The following is a 17,846-nucleotide window of genomic DNA, read 5'->3' as shown; positions in this document are numbered from 1 at the left end:
GGCTCCTGAAGACATGTTTTTCAGAGGCCTGAGCATTTATCTCCCCCCATGTGAATAATCAGGTACAAAATACCCCAAAAGTCATAAATATTAGGTTGGTTTGACAGATGGAGCAGAAGGTGATGGTTCCAAATGATGCAATTTAGAATTAAACAAAATAGATAATTTGTCCATGACGAGTTTCTCAGAAAATGGATGAAGTTATAATTTAAAAAAAGAAAGAAAAGATTCCTCCAAAGAAATACCATAAGCTTACAGAAACATGTACTGGATGGTAAGTTGTGTGAAGACACAAACCGAATTGAATGTTATCAAATGAGATGGCTGGAGGTCCTCAATCAAATGCAGAGTGATGAAATTTTCAAGACTCTAAGAGAGCTCATCAGAGACTGGAAAACAGTCCAATTCTTTACTGGATTTAATAATTCTTAAAAGAGAAACATGAGAATGCATTTACAGATCCAACAGGAAGTGGGAGAGGAAGAAGATTTACTTCTTCAGACTTGAGAAAAGGGATGAGGAAGGTGCCACAGAGATGCCTCTCAGCCCCAAGGGTCAGTGTACTCCATCCACCACCAGATACTCCAGTGCTCTGGGCCTGAACCGCACAACTCTGTCAGAGCAGAGCTTGACACCCGCTGGGTAGGTTTATGTGTGGCTCACGTTCAAGGGATATAGGAGGGAATGATCATCTACCAAGAAAGAAACCTTGGTGGCATTTATTCCCAGCAACAAAGATTTATGACAACACATATTTTTTCAGCCTCCAAATAATTGCTCTTTCAATGTGTTTGTGGAAAAGGCCTCCCAAGTTGTAGAGCCTCTCAGTAAACTGTCAAAAATCAGAAAGCCAAATCAGTGGAAAGTGAGTTTAGGTGAGGTCTCATCCCGGAAGCCTCTAAGAAGAAAATAGAACATGGGAATGAAAGGTCAGGTTCCTACAGCAGAACAGATGATGTGAGAACATCAACCTGCAAAGAGAAGGCCTCACAGGTGGGGGTAACAGTAGACTGGCAATCCTTGTGCCTCCTAGGTATTTATTTTATACTGAGAAGTATACTGTATCATTTCCTTGTATTGCTGTCTAAAGCAAAGTTTTCTATTCAATACTTTATAATTACTCAACAATCTTGTATTATTTTGTCCTCAGATTATGCACAAATGTGTTAATTCCTTCATTACTCTCCAACCAAAAATGACTACTATTCAGTAGCCTAAGCTTCAGGCTAACTGCTTGGCTCCCTCAGCTTCCACTATTTCCTAGAAGGAGGAAGTGGGACCTGTATGTAATGTATTTGCCTTTCTTTTGTGAGCTGTAGGTGGGTCACAGTTAAGGTAATGTGAACACAGGTCAAAGCTCCATAAGAGGCCAAGAAGACCCTGCATGAAGGGGGCGTGTGTAAACACACTCGAAACCCAGCTTTCTCTCATTAGTTTTTTTCTTCTCCCCTCCCAATCTCTGAAAGTCCCATTTTGAGAATTTAAAAGAAGACTTTTGGTTTTCAGCACTATGCCACATGCCTGGAAACTGCTTTGGGCCATTTCAAAATTCTGTTAAGTGTATTCAGTCTGAACTCTACTTTCAACCCCTCAAAGCATCTGGCCCAGGGACCTCAGGCAGATGCTCACTGCAATCAGGAACCACCTCTGCTGAGAAGCACACGTTTACATCACTAGACAAGACCTAGATGGAAAAAGTGCCGCGTGGCCACGCCCCTCAGAGGAACGTGGTGTGACTGGGCACGCGTAGTCCCGGCTCCTGGACTCTATTCCTCTGTAGCCTGAAGAGCACAATCCAGAAAAGCAGAAAGCAGAATTAAATGTGCAAGACACACTCAAAACTGTAATAGAAGCCTGAGTAAGTATACCTAAAAAGAATATGTTCATTCAAAACATGTCTAACTATCCCCCACAGCAGGATTTTAATCTGAATTTTTAATAGGGTAATTCACCTGAAAGTGTCGAAGTTAAAATGCTCCCATTTCTCCCTACTTACTGTAAAAAAGTTGGGAGGAAAATCAAATGATAAAATAATAAAAATCCCTGGGGAGCCTGAGTGGCTCAGTCGGTTAAGTGTCTGAATTTGGCTCAGGTCATGATCTCACAGTTCATGAGTTCGAGCCCCGCACGTTGGACTTTGTGCTGACAGCTCAGAGCCTGAGGTTCTGACAGCTCAGAGCCTGCCTCAGGTTCTGTGTCTCCCTCTGTCTGCCCCTCCCCTGCTTGCACTCTGTCTCTCGCATTTTTTCAAAACTAAATAAACATTAAAAAAATTTTTTTTAAATAATAAAAATCCCTAACTACCCTACCAACCAGAAGAATTGTTAATATTTCAGCATTTGTTATCTTATTTCCATACATGCATAGAAACATGTGCATATATACTTAAGTATATGTATAATTTATAAGCTTATATACTACATATAAATACATATGTATGAACATATACATATATTTGTAGAGGTATACATTTCTATAAAGTATATTGTACATTTATAAAATTAGAGTAATACTTCCTAATTTTTATATGTGTGGCTCTTTTCACTTACTGCTTCATGAGCATTTATCCAAGCCATTAAATTTTCTGTAAAAGCATGATTCTTGATTCATTTGGGATAATTCAACAATCTTTAGCCCATTTCCTCTTCCTCGTGGTTATAAATAATGTTCTGATATTATAATGTACCTAAGACCTTTTGTCAGTATTTCTCTATTATTCTTCTCAAGTGGAATTAAGAGAGTAAAAAGAACTATGAATATTTGATACCTTTCTATGAAAAACTCAAAATCCCCAAGTCATCAGTTGGTGCTCTCAAATACTTGTACTAAGGCACTATCACATTCTGATGTAAGTAAAAGTCTGTAGTGAAACTGTAGAAAGAATTAGCAAAGAGAGGAAAATGGCAAAATTGAACAATTCCTTAAACACAAACACATACACACACCACAGAGTTCTCTGGTTTGTAGTGAATCCCTCAGGAAACAGGCTGCTGGGCCCTGCACCCCGGAGACTAACTCGGCTGTCCCACAGCCTCAAAGACAAGAAGGCAAGAAGTTAAAAAGAAACAAGGAAAATAGGGAAGGATGTTTTAAAGTCTGGTTTAGACTATCTTCAGGCCGGTTGTGGTCTATTATAAGACAGGCGCTGGGCCATGAGCACAGGACCACACATGTTAACACCAGGCAATGATACATAAACACAAAAAGGGTACCTGCCTTCTTCTATTCATAAGATGACAGTTAAGTAGGTTATCTGCTCTTCCCTCAAAAGGGAACTGCTTCTGGAATATGTTAGAAATGAAATGTCTGCCTTTAGTTAATGATAAACATCCAAACGCAACAGTGAGTAATGGATTTGGTCATGGAACATGTGTATTTTCTTGTCACAGCCTGTAATAATGAAGGAAGGGAAGGTGCTGGGCTCCTGGTGAAAGCATGAGCCCCCGTGGGTGTGGTGTGGACTGTGGCTAAGAGACCAGGCCCTAGGTAAAAAAGGATCCCAAACTCACTGGAGTTCTCATATTCCACCATCACACTTATTTGCAGCTAATTCTCCAACAATTATGCTGTATCTGCTATACAGAAAAATTTCCTTTGAGTCCTGACAGAGAGAGCTTTGGAAATTCAAGAACTTATAAGTACAACACTCTCAACTTCCCCATATTCTGACCCTGAGACACATCTCCAGTGTTCAGAACCACCTCTGAAAAACAAAACAAACCCTACATTAAAAATGGCCCAGATTTTCTTAGTTGATGAACAAGTCAAACACATTTGATTAATTGTCCATCTTAGGGACTGTGCTTTCTCCTCTCTTCCTCTTTTCATTTCTATATCCAGAAGATTAAACTGGAAAACCAATGCTTGGAACTTTTCAGAAGAGTAGGATTCTTTTCTCACCTTTTAAAACTGCTTTTTCTTGAAGCAGATCTGGTGGTTCTTTTAGTAATGCCTGCACTGCCAGAAATGTTAGGTTCAGATGTTTTACAGCTCTGAACACTGGACTGAAGAATTACTCTGAAAACAGTTGGAAAAAAATAAGATTATATTCACTGAAACAATTTTCAAATACCTGACAGAGGAAGGCATTGTTGTACTTTAGTGCAAATTATTTTATTGAGAATTCATAGGATTTTCCGTAAACACACTTGCCGATAAAAATCTGAAACACATTTTCACATCAAAGACTTTTGAACGAAGCATCTCATTTCCCCATAAAGGTTATACAAAGATAACCAGAATATACTTTGCTTTTGGAAAACAAATGACCTGGCATTTTAAGCAATTCCCACACCAAAGAAATCAATCAATAAAAAAAATCTTTGTGTCCCAAAGTAAAAGTAGGTTCTCAGAATTCTACTCTTGAAAATAAGATTTCATTTAAAAACCCCAAATTCTAAAGAATATGAATATAAAAATCTACAATAGTCACTCTTCAGAGGTGAAAGTAAGGGCAATAAATGCCAAATCAATACTAATTTTACATAATATTTCAAATTTTAAAAATATGTTCAAGCAAAATTTGAATTTGTCTGGATTATAACCTACTTAATTAAATCATTAAGCACCATTAACATGAATACAAAACTGTTTAAATTCTTTGAAAAACCTGATTTAATTAAACTCTAAAATAATCTCAAGGAATTGATGCCTATGGGTGTAGGTTGCCCAGGAGGCAAATTCATGAGTCAGAAGAACACCCTCAGATAAAAGCCCACATAGACGACCTTGCTCAAAAGTAGAGGGTGTTTCGTAATTCCTCACTGAATGGCCACAGGGAAAACAGAAAACATCAAAAGATTTTATATGCAATTCTTTCCTTCAAAAGATAATGGCGAAAACAATGAACTGCGTGGGCACACATACATTTATATGTACTCAGCTTTTATTTATCTGTAAGAGAAAACACTGCCTTAATAATAAGCTTCCTCTTTTCATGTCCAACTCACAAGAGTAAAAAGAAACCATTACAGCTAACTAGTATACCTACCTCCTATGCCTGTGTTACCACCATATAAGTTACTAACCAAGGCCAGGTCCTTATAATGTAGCAAAGATTAGCACATTTTTAATATTATGCAAACCACAGCATATTCAGCATCAGCATTTAGTAAAATGCTAAACTTCTCATCACTAAAAACACAATGGTGGCATTGTCCCAGAGCAGAAGCCTGGGGGCCAGTGGTTTTCAAGCTGTTTAGGGAAGGGTGGGGGAGGGGTGGGGCTACTCTCAGCGGTTTTGCTGTATCCCCAGAGTATTTCCCAGAGCCTGTGAAAGGACCTTCCATCTCAGAGGGAAACTGATTCTGGGTAAATGAGCCAATGCTCAACTCAGAATTTCTCATAAAGTTTTATCACTCTAATAAAATAGAAAAGGTACATGCAGACATAGTTGTTTGATCAAAGAAGGCAACCAACCGCAGAGGCATATGAATTCTACCTCTGAAACCAAGGATTTATTTAAAAATCTGATTATATCAAGTGGAGAGGGAAAGGACAGGAGACTATTTAATAGTCTCTGTATCATTAACAGGATCTGAATATAGAATTTTTCATAAAATAAAGCACAACAACAAAACTTCTGCTATTTCCGAAGCCCAAGCCCAATGTGTGGTGCCACTGCCACGGTGGTCCTGAAGCCTTGCACCTGCTCAGCAAGGCTCCTGGTTTTTATCTCCATTTATACAGAGAAAATGAGACTCCCCTTAGCTTTTTGGAAATATCACATCTACTTTTCAAATAATTTGAGGCCACTTACGGCCAAAAGTATAGATAGTCACCACACTGTGAAATCATTAATATGAGAACAGAAACAAGAGCCAATATATTACTTGCTTAGGAAATTTAAGACAACTACTACGAAGGTTTACCATTTGAAAACAGAAATCACTGCTAAATCCAATTTTAGGCTGACAGGAAACATCTTTTAAAAAGTATCTGTTTCTCGGGGCACCTGGGTGGCTCAGTGGGTTAAAGCATCGACTCTTGATTTCAGCCCGAGTCATGATCTCATGGTTCATGGGTTTGAGCCCTGCATCAGGCTCTGCACTGACAGTGTGAAGCCTGCTTGGGATTCTCTCTCTCCCTCTCTCTCTGCCCCTTCCCCACTTGTGCTCGCTCGCTCTCACTCACTGTCAAAATAAAGTTAAAAAAAAATAAAATAAAAAGTATCTATTTCTCTGTAAAATTAGTGTAAATAATTTTTGTTGATTTTTTTAAAAAATAAGAGCATAACAGAAATTTGGAAAGCATTAATCGCAGTAGAGAGTCACATCACCAGATATTTGTATTAACAGAGCAGTTACTCTACCTGTAGGTTATGCATCAATCAACTGGAAAACCCCCCAGCAACTACACTTAGGTATTACCTGTGATAAACTACACACAACAACATAAAGTGGAATAAGCTGACAAACACATGTGACGTTTTCACTCTGCTACAGGGTAAGCGGGAACCAGCTACCTCTCACCTTGCAAACCAGGCCAATCACATGGCTTTGCAGAGCAATGTTCTACAAATTCATACTTATTCTTGCCCATACAGCAGTTCACATTTTTTGCGACTCCTCTTGAGTCCCAGTATTCCCAATGCAAATAATTGACAGGCCAGGCCTCTTATTTCCCAAAACACAAAATGCTTTGAACATAAATGTTCAACTCCAAGAAAAGAATCCATCAGTACAACTACGCACTATTGACACTTGGTTGTCTACCACTGACACACAACAAGCTTTCCAAATGATAGGCCTGCAGCCCTGCAACCTTCACAGACTCCTTTCCCATTGTCCCAGAGTTTGGCGCAGCCATCTGAGGCACTGGTACAGTCTGGTCTTCCAGGCATGACAGGTGATGATCAGGCCATGCTACGTCATCAGCCAACAGAGGTGAATGCCACCTGTACAAGTGGCCACCTCAAAAGAAAACTACAAGGATTATATCTGTTCACATCATTGTTACTGCCTAAAGCTTTTGTTTCTGTAAATTCCAAATTAATCAAGCAGGATAAAATGAATATTCAGCTTTGGGTCTACAAATGCATTGGCAGATACCAGTAGTAACAATAAAGACTGTATCTTACGTAGAATATTAAAAAGAAAGGTGCTTGCCTGATAGAAATCATTTACTCACCCTGGGAAAAGAAATACATTCATGAAGTGCCTGAGTATTATTAGCAATGACTCCACCCATTTAGAACTCCACCTATTTGAAATACCTTTCCCACTCGGAATAGTTTGAGAGGAATAAATCTGTGCAGTGCATGATGATCGAGTCAGAATATGCAAAAATCTAAGCTTACTAAGAGGAATAAAGGAAAAAAAAAAACAAAAAGATCATCTATGTCAGAAATATAGCTTATCTATGTAATAATAAGCTTGTATTGATAAGATAGTCAAGAAAATGTCATACATAGGAACATGTTAAGCAGCCTTTCCTTACTTTTGAAAAGAATAGTCTGCTGCATTTTTAAGTCTTTCCTAAGCCATCTGAAGATACTCCATGAAGCCACAAATTATGAGAGTTGGTTGAAATGGAATTCCACTTTGGAGGAGATCCTAGAAGGAACTTTCATATTCTTTTACAACTCCCAAGTCCAAGTTGGAACAAGAGAATAAATTCTTGAAATATGAGCTAAAGGAAGAATTTCAGAGAAAAAAGAACACACCCTCCTTCCTATGTTTGGTGTCAACTGTAAGGTGTTCCCCAGGAAAGCTTCCTGCCACAGTCTCTTCGCTGTTATGGTATTCATGAAGGATAAAAGATATTAAGAGAATACAAATTCTGCAATATTAACCTAATAAGGGCATTTTGATTACTTTTGGGAAAGAAGGAAAGTGGGAGGAAGTAAGCATAGAGATTGTCATGCAGAAATACAAGGCTGAACAAGGGAATCCCGTCTTCTCTGCTGTCCCATTTCCATTTAACATCATTCCTGAAAACTGTACTAACTCTAGAGGGGAGGACATGAAACGAAGCAGAGGAGAAGATTCTGCTTCCTGAAGACAGAAGACTTCGCAGAGAAGCAGTTGCTGGCTGAGGGCAATGGCAGAGTCAGAGGTGAAACACGATGCAATGCTCACTAGACCTCACAGCTACAAAAGCAAATCTCTATCAACAGCAGAAAATCAGCGGGCAAATTCTTTTCACTACATTGAAAAGGATATGCTAAAGACATTTACTCTAGAAAACAAGGGAAAACTGACTGAATGAAAACCACCCCAATTATCCCAAACTCACTAAATATTTTTGATAGGGAAAAGAAACTATTCCAGTGACTTCATAAATTGCCACTGCAAAAAATCTGTTAAGAGTAATAAGCACAACCTAAAAACAAAGTTTGTTATTTTTAACATCCCTACATGAAAGGATCTGGGAAGACCTCCTCCCGCCACCATCCCATTAATTGAGAAGTTTCAGAAAAAGAACCTTTGAAAAGAGGCAAACCAATAAAGCTAGGAGAGCTGACAGTGAGAAAAACATGCATCATGAGAAACACACTGGCCACCAGAGGGGACCACGTAGAGAAATGGAATGGGACACTTACACAGCAGCTATTTGTCAAAGGGTCCCGACGGCTACTGTGTTCTGAAACCATCGAGACAGAATAGCAGGATGGGAAGAATGTAGTCACAAACAATCCACCAGATGACAACACTACACAGTGCAGAGGTCAGCACAGCTAGGGAACATCTGGAAAGGGGTGAAGGGGAAAGAACAGATGTTCAAATTGGGAAGCCAAAATAAATAAATAATAAATAAATAAAGCCACGTGTGAATTTTAGACACCCTATGATAGATACAAAGGGGTGGGAAACAAGGATGGAGTCTTGCTATTTTGTGCTGGGGGAGAAAATGCTACCTTCAGTTTTCAGCTGATTGGGTATTTGGTAACAAAAGGTTAGACCCGACCTCTAACCTCTAATCTCATGGGGGATAACTGCCCCATGTTAACTTAACTGTGTGATACGGAAATCAGAGTTGTAGTTACATGACTGAAATTCTTCAAAAAGCACATGATATGCACACACAGAAAACTAAACCAAACCAGAGAAAAAGGAGGGAAACCTAACCAACCAACAATAACAAGAAGCTATGGCCTGATAATTAACAATGATTCAGAGAAGGCACAATTATAAATGAACACGGCATAGCAGATGTGATCTAACTTCCATGGAGTCATACGCTGGATCATCTGGGAGCTAAGGCAAACTGCGTATTCTGCATATAAGGCATAAAGAAGCACGTCCAACCCTGGGCAACACAAAATGAGGGCAATTTCCCCCATGTATTAACACCATATCTATTTTCTTAGTTGTTTTTTTTTTTTTAATTTTTTTAAATGTTTATTTATTTTTGAGAGAGAAAGGGAGAGGGAGAGGGAGGGGGGAGAGAGAGAGAGAGCGCATGAGAGAGCGAGCGAGTGAGCGAGAGTGCCGGGGAGGGGCAGAGAGGGAGACAGAACCGGAAGCAGGCTCCAGGGTCTGAGCTGTCAGCACGGAGCCCAATGTAGGGTTTGAACCCATAAACCGTGACATCATGACCTAAGCTGAAGTGGGACACTCAACAACTGAGCCACCCAGGCACCCCTCCTTCATTGTTTTCTTCATTCGTTTTCCTCCTGTGGCCAAACTGAGCTTTCAGCTCAGGATTTCTTAACCCAGCAGTCTAGTTTTTGGCAGTGAAGAAGGAAACCTCACAGTTGGAAGAGTGGTATTCCAGCTACTATAGTTCCAACTGGTCACCTGGACACATCTGTGACCAAATATAAAAGGCGCTATTATTGAGCATTCACTTTGTGCAAAGTACTGCATGAATCAAGTCATAAATGATTGGTCTGGCTTACTAGGCCATTTTTACTGGTGTCCTTGTCATCTGAATCACTGAACACTATGTGTCAGGCACCCTGGTATGGTATCTAGCAACAAGGGATTACACTAAGGATGAACCTGAAATCAAATCTAATCTCACCCTGCAAGTTACACTCCCACAAAAACACAAACCTACTAATAAATGTTAAGATTGAAGGGGCTTAGTATTTAGACAGAACAGAATAAATGGCCCAGGAATACTAGAGAACTCTTCATCCACCCCAACTTTCATTTGCAGTTACTGATTTAACAGTTATCTTAACGGCAGAATGGCCAAAATATCCAAGTGTCCACATTACAGATTTTTCACTGTTCCTCTAATAAAGCTCCTGGCATAAGAATTATTTCCCAATGATGAAACACATACTCATCCACACTGTGCTATTAAAGAGGATTTGAGGCAAATTAGATCCATATTTTCACCTTATTCCCAGGTAGAGTACACTTCATTCTTTATGTACCATTTCATTTAACCCCAACAAACCTAGCAGAAATCATCACTATACAGAAAAGACAGGCAGCATGGATGAAATTATAAAATCTACCAAATCTATTTTAGCACAGACAATAATATACGTGCCATCATGTCCTGCAGGTCACTTCAAGGTCATGGCGCTACATGATTTACTGTCTTCGTGGCAGTTGGGATCAGACAGACTCCCTGAGAAAAGGACTATTTTACAATATCTAACAATTTTAACCCTCCCCCAAATACTGTTTGTAAAATAGAAAACAGTAATTGGAATGCTATTTTGTGTACTATAAACTTGCTCTTAAGAATCACCAGCACTGGAGGGGCACCTGGGTGGCTCAGTTGGTTGAACATCCGACTTCGGCTCAGGTCATGATCTCATGGCTCCATGAGTTCGAGCCCCGCGTCGGGCTCTGTGCTGACAGCTCAGAGCCTGAAGCCTGCTTCAGATTCTGTGTCTCCTTCTCTCTCTGCCCCTCCCCTGCTCACGCTTTGTCTCACTCTGTTTCTCAAAAATAAATAAATGTAAAAAAAAAAAAAGAATCACCAGCACTGGGGCTCCTGGGTGTGGCATCTGACTTCAGCTCAGGTCGTGATCTCAAGGTTCCTGAGTTCCAGCCCCACGTGTTAGGCTCTGTGCAGACAGCTTAGAGCCTGGAGCCTGCTTTGGAGTCTGTGTCTCCCTCTCTCTCTCTCCCTCCCCCGCTCAGGCTCTGTCTTTCTCTCTCAAAAATAAATACACATTAAAAAAAAAAACTTTAAAAATCTTATATTCATTCACCTAAGTATTTTCATTCATCTAAGTACCAACAGTGAAGCAAAATAGGTTACCCACAAGTGATAAAGGAGTCAAAATCAGGAGGCAAGGACTGAATTTAGATTTCTCAACCCAAGCTGCTGTTCAAAACTCTATCTTAGGAAACTTTTATTTCTAAAGTAACAACAAACACTTGGGAGGGAAAGGAAATCCCTAAGTGACCTCTTCTTCTAGGACCAAAAGAACTACAAATACGACAATAAAAGAGGATTCTAATAGCAAGGAGGGTCTGAAAAAGCAGAGAAAGGGTAAGTAAAATGTTGTAAAGAAGGAAGGGAAATCTAAACCCCCCCAGGGTTTTTATACTTAAGAGCTTAAAAGGATTTTAACATTTTGTCTTTTCCTTTAAAAGTGTGGACTAGGAGCGCCTGGGTGGCTCAGTTAACTGGATAAGCATTCAACTTCAGCTCAGGTCCGGATCTCAAGGTTCCTGCGTTCACACCATGTGTAGGGCTCTATGCTGACTGCTCAGAACATGGAACCTGCCTCAGATTCTCTGTCTCCCTCTCTTTCTTTGTCCCTCCCCTGCTTGCACTCTCTCTCAAAATAAATAAAAACACATTTAAAAAAGTAAAATAAAATAAACTGTGGCCTAAAAGCCTGTTGATTATGTGTATGGGAGGGGGACAGTTTGGAGGCTATTCTACTGTTTTAAGGGTTACAATTACAGGAACTTGAACTAGCGCTTTATTTATTTTAACTTTTACCATTTTCCTTGGTTTATAAATTAGGCTAAGTGCTTCAGGGAAAAGGGCCAGCCATGTCCTTTATTTCTTTTGTGGGTACGGTGGGGGGTAACTCTGTAACTAGCATGTGATAGCAGAGGCTGGTCTTTCCTTCAACCATCACTGACTTTGCTCAGCTTTCACCCTGGAGAACCTCACACACCAAAGTGAATGTAATCACACCTAGCGTCACCTGCTGGTTTCCAATAGTATTTAGAATTTTAGTCTTGTTCATGGTTTTCTTTTATATTACCACAAACCTATCAGCTATGAAAGAGCCTTATCGTCTGATCTGTAGAAAAGAAAACAAGTGACGTGAACCTTCTGGAACACATATTCACAAGGGAGCGGGCTCAGAGTAACTAAAGGAAATTTCCTATAAGCCCTATTTAACCAGAACTTTAGATAAAGCAGAATTCCCATCCCAACTCCCAACATGCCTTCTGATCAGAAGTTACTGAGAAATAAACTGATGTTGCAGATTTGTAAAAACAAAACACCTAGGCATGACTAAAAGCAACCCACAAATCACCCATTTTCTAGGGTTTGCGACTCAAAGTGTGGTCCCTGGACCAGCAGTGCCTCAAAACCTGGAAGCTTGCTAGAAATGCAGAATCACAGACCAGGCCCAATAACCATAATCTGCATTTTCACAAGCTCCCAGGAGACTCAAATGCACAGTGAAGTCTGAGCAATGCTCCAGGGCAGTACCTATTTCCTCTACCATGTCTCTTACCGCTTCAGGATGATTATCTGGAGGGACTACAATATTTCTAAATAAAAAGAAACATTCAGGCCTTAGATGAAGACAACAAAATTAAAAACAAAATGGCATTTGAAGTTAAATAAATTATATAAAGTGCACTATTCTTAAAGCTTCTTCAGTTTTGTGATGCACCACTAAGCTGCAAAGAATGCTTAGTAAATACCTACAATCAATACTTGACGCCTCTCATTCACATGGCCCTTTTTTGAAAAACCCCATTCTTTTCTTTGGGTCTTTTAAGAACCTCCCAAGGCCGTGAGTAGCCTATGAGGACACATGCGTTCTGTGTAATTCTAGTTAATATAACAAGGAGATGCCAGCGAAGACGCACTGTTAATTAAAAAGAAGGCCTGTTCTTCTCTACCATGAACATTTATGATGCCATCAGGTCCTTACCATATTGTAAGATGCTGACTAATAAACAAAATGACTTATCTCCATTCTCCATCACCAAAAAACATAAATGGAAATGTGACAGCCCACAATGAAAAGGAAGAAATCCAACAGCCTAGATTACAGCATCTACGAAAGAATATCCTAGAAAAAAAGTGTAATGACCAAGTTTTTTAACTCTACATATTTCTCTAACAATCTGGGATATTCCATAAGATTGAATCCCAACTAACAACTTACACAACCAAGTACATGTGGACATACACACACTAACTATAAAACTTCCTACCTCCATACTAAACCTTCTTCTATAACTTGAAAATAGTTCAACAAAAATTAATACAAAAATAATCATCTAATCTAGTTCATTGTTACCCTAAAATATGACATTAAGCCACAATGTCATCACAGATTAAATTCTACCATATCCAAATAAACTGCCTATAATATGGTAGTGAATTTAAGGAAATTCACAATTTTAATAACTATGGACAAATCTGTCATTCTGTGGTTTTACATCTGCTGCCACTCTCCTGAGGATGTCACGTGGTGACTATCCATAGGGAAAATGCTTTCCTTTCTATACAGGCTAGTGAGGTTACAATAGAAGATGGAGATAAAGTATGGCCAAGAGCTTCTTGGGCAACATCCCTGGATTTTAAATAATGTAAGTAAGCATTTCAAAGTGGCATAATGGGCATGCAACTATTGAGAAAAACATACAAGATAAAGTGCTCATGTACATATTAAATAACATCAACCACACAAAGGAAACCAGACTCACGTGAGGGGAATAGCGTTTGTTTTTGACTGTCTTCTGCTTTTCAGGGCACGAAGTCTATCACCTTGTGTCACTCCATGGATTTCGTCATCATCACTGTACTGTATAAGTAAAGAGACACTAAGCTAGTGACTTCAGTTGCACTTATTAAGGCAAAAGCATAGCAGCTATGTTTACCCAGACAGACACATACAAATGAACTGCTGAACTCTACAGTGTTTTGCTGCTTTCAAAAATAAACACGGGTCACATTTCAAGACAACCAAAAGTTGACATTCACAGACACAGAACCCAACAGCACTCTTGTTATAAAACATACTGACAGTGAAGAGGCATGATGGGTTTCCAATAATGAAAACATTCTTTGTAAAATTTCACAATCCACTCACCACCACTTAATATAGTACCACTACCCCTAAACTCTTGCTTGGTTCTTTATAAACTTTTCCATTTGAGAACAACTAGTTCCCTAAATCAACAGTCATGAAATGGAAAAAACGCCGGGTTGGGGGTGCAGGTGCACGGGGAAATGTCATTAGGTCCATCTAAAGGGCTTCCTTCACATACCTCTTTTTACCACCAGTGCCTAGTGAGTAAATAAACAAAAGGACAAAAAATAAAAAAAAAACCTTCCATTTTATGGCCATATGACCTTATTTGAATTATTTTGAGTAAAAGTTTCCTAGAGGGAGCTGTAAGTATTAAAAAAATGTGTGACGATAATCCCTCAAAAACGTGCTTTATTATTTTTATCTACAATTTCCCCCATGCCCTATATGGTCCTCAACAGCACTGAAAACAATGACAACAGCACGATAGGGATGGTTCGATTACCAGTTCAGGTTCTTGCTTGTCTTGATTCTCGACCCCATTGATTGAAATGTCATCAACAGCCAAGAGGAGTTTTGAGACAGCTGCTCTGTGTTTTCCATTCTCCTGACCCCTTAACTTTTGACGAAAATAGTCACCTTCCAACCAGAGGCTTGCCTGTTTCCTAGAGCATTTAAATAACATCAAAACATAGCTTTCCAGAAGGACACATGCAAACAACTTTCTCCTACTCGACTATCTGTTGTTAGTGACTAAGAAAAAATCTACTTCCTATCATTTGCCAGGCCCATGTGTTCCCTCAGGAATTACAAAAGCTCTCTGTCTACTTACATCACCAAAAACTGTTGCTGAGGCCCAATCACTGAGCCAGGTCTGCAGATTCTGACCCAAGCAATGGTCTCGGCTGCTGTCATCCTGTAATGCTTCATGATGTAGCAGGCTATTAGAGTGCCCGTTCGTCCAAGGCCAGCTAGAAACAGAAACAAACCAAACGGACCTGGTCTCATGTACTCCAGAATTTTGTAGGGGAGGTAGAATTTTTCTTAAAAGGTTTCTGCTTCCCCGCTCAACAGTGGTTCTCAAGTTTGGATGCACATGGCAATCACCTGAAGAGTGTTAAAAAATACTGGAGAATTCTGATTTAATTGGTATGTGAGACAGCCTGGACATGGAGATTCCTAAAATCCCCCCAGATGATTCTATATAGTCAACACTGAAAATCACTTTCTAAGTGAGACTGTTAGTACTGCTTTCTACTTCGAGTTTTCTGTTCATGGTAGCATCATCTTTCCAAACACACGGGCTTAGAATCTTATACTTTCTCCCCTAACAGTTTTTTTCTACGCTATTTCTATTCCTATTTTCACATGGATTTTTAAAAAATTTTTTTAAAAATGTTTGTTTTTGAGAGAGAGAGAGACAGAGCGCACAAGTAGGAGAGGAGCAGAGAGAGAGAGAGAGAGAGAGAGAGAGAAACACAGAATCCGAAGCAGGCTCCAGGCTCTGAGTGGTCAGCACAGAGCCCGATGCAGGGCTTGAACTCACAAACCGTGAGCTCATGACCTGAGCCAAAGTTGGATGCTTAACCAACTAAACCACCCAGGCACCCTCATATAGATTTCTTTTTTAACTCTATTCCTGCTATCCTTTCTTTACTCCCATCCAGACTACTATCATTACCTGCTGTGATGGTTAATTTTGTAGGTCAGTCTGGCAGGTGTATTTGGATGACACTGCCATTTAGATTGCTGGACTATGAGTAAGTAGATTACCCTCCATAATGTGGGTGGGCCTCACCCAATCAGTTGATGGTCTGAAGAGAACAAAGGCCATCTTCCCCAAGCTAGAGAGAATTCCCTAGCAGTATGCTTTCAGACCTCAGCTGCACCATAAGCTCTCCCAAGTGTCCAGTCTGTCACCTCATATGGCAGATTTTGTATTTGCTAGCCTTCAATTCACCCAAGCCAATTCTTTACAATTAATCTCTTTCTATATATACACATGCCATTGCTTGTTTCTCTAGAAAACCCTTGCTTATACAGATTCTGGTACTGTGAAGTGGTGTGTTACAGTGACAATATATAAAAATGCGTAAGTGGCTTTGGAGTTGTAATTGTAAAAGCTCTGGAAGTTTTAAAGCACAATGTTAGCAAAACCCTAGATTGCCTTGAAGGGACTGTTGGTAGGAATATGGGCATTAACAGTGACTCTGGCTCTGGCTCTGGCTCTGACTCAGATGGGAATGAGGAACATGTTATTAGAAACCAGAAGAAAGGCAATCCTTGTTAGAAAATGGCAAAAAAAAAAAAAAAAAAAAAAAAGGAAGAAAGAAGGAAGGAAAGGAGAGAAAAGAGAAGAAAAAGAGAAAGAAAGAGAAAGAGAAAGAAAGAAAAAAAAAACCTAGCTAAATTGTTTTATTGCTTTATGGAAGGTAGAAGTTGTGAGTGACAACCCTGGATATTTAGCAAAAGAGATTTATAAGCCAAGTATTGAAAGTACAGCCTGGTTCCTCCTTACTGATTATAGTAAAATGTGAGAGAAGACAAATCAACTGAAGAAGGAATTGTTAAGCAAAACAGAAACTAAACATTTAGAAAATTCTAGGCCTATCCATATTGCAGAGTGAGAAGGTGTGTTCTAGAGAGAACACCAAGGGTATAGTCAACGATCTATTCCATAAACTGATTACCTATGGATTTAATCAGCCATTTCAGCAGAAGCCAAAAATAGTGATGGGATTGATTATACCAGCAGACACACTGTCAGGATGAAACAAAGGGGATACATACAGGATGAAATAAAGGCTTTCAAATTCCTGGGGTTCTAAACAGGACTAACAGAAACATCTCACTAAAAACATATCTCATGTTTCTCTTCAAGAAAAGAGAAACATACCCCCAAGGGGCCAACAGGGCTGTCACTGCCACCATAAGCCCAGGGGCAAGGCTGTCTACTCCTGAGTTTCAGAGGGTGGGGGTCACCTCTGTGGTCAGTGGCCAGGCTGTTTCTGCCCGAGCTCAGGGACAGGGCTGCTACCCCAGTGGGCCTGCATGACAGAGAATGGAGCCAGAGCATTATTTCTGAGCCTTAACATCTAACAGTATTTGCCTTGCCAGGTTTTGGACTTGCTTGGGACCTGTCAAGCCCTTTTTTCTGATTTCTGTCATTTGGAATGGGAACATCTACCCTATGCACGTCCCACTACTGCATTTTAGATGCACTTCACTTGCCAGGTTCCACAAGTTCACAGACCAGGAGGAATTCTGCCTCAGGATGAATTGTACCTGGAGTGTCACCCATTACATGACTTAGAGGACATTTAGATGAGACTTTGGATCTGGAACTGATGTTGGAATGAGTTAAGTCTTTGGAGGCTGCTGGGATTTTACATGCGAAAACATGAATGCTGGGGACCCAGCAAACACAATGTTATGGACTGAATTGGGTCCCCCACTCCCTGTGCCCCTCAAAATCCATATTAAAGTCATATTTCCCAATGTGACTATCTCTGGGGAAAGGACTTTTATGGAGTCAATTAAGGTTATACAAGGTCATGTGGGGAAGGCCCCTAATCCAGTAGGACTGGTGTCCTTAGAAGAGGAAGAGACACGGGGCACCTGGGTGGCTCAGTCAGTTAAGCATCCAACTTCGGCTCAGGTCATGATTTCATGGTTCGTGGGTTGAGCCCCATGTAAG

The 17,846-nt window shown here is 40.0% G+C and overlaps 1 protein-coding gene across 11 annotated transcripts in view; it reads right to left on the bottom strand.

Annotated features, from left to right (window-relative positions):
* The window catches only part of CDC14B (cell division cycle 14B), a 138,068-nt gene that overhangs the window by 39,212 nt on the left and 81,010 nt on the right, over nucleotides 1–17,846 (bottom strand). For 4 of the 11 annotated variants that reach the window (XM_053205152.1, XM_053205151.1, XM_053205156.1 and 1 more), the window contains 3 exons: nucleotides 14,982–15,120; nucleotides 14,655–14,814; nucleotides 13,824–13,921 (listed from right to left, as the gene is read on the bottom strand). In XM_053205152.1, the coding sequence (XP_053061127.1) occupies nucleotides 13,824–13,921; nucleotides 14,655–14,814; nucleotides 14,982–15,120 (397 nt within the window). Of the gene's footprint in view, nucleotides 1–3,900; nucleotides 4,018–8,542; nucleotides 8,689–13,823; nucleotides 13,922–14,654; nucleotides 14,815–14,981; nucleotides 15,121–17,846 lie in introns of those variants that run through there. The other 7 variants (XR_008291200.1, XM_027048211.2, XM_015068304.3 and 4 more) reach the window with 3 other exon arrangements.

The sequence above is a fragment of the Acinonyx jubatus genome, chromosome D4 (genome assembly GCF_027475565.1).
Source record: "Acinonyx jubatus isolate Ajub_Pintada_27869175 chromosome D4, VMU_Ajub_asm_v1.0, whole genome shotgun sequence".
Taxonomy (NCBI): domain Eukaryota; kingdom Metazoa; phylum Chordata; class Mammalia; order Carnivora; family Felidae; genus Acinonyx; species Acinonyx jubatus.
Note: the sequence above shows the minus strand (reverse complement) of the source record. Positions and strands in the feature narration are given on the sequence as shown.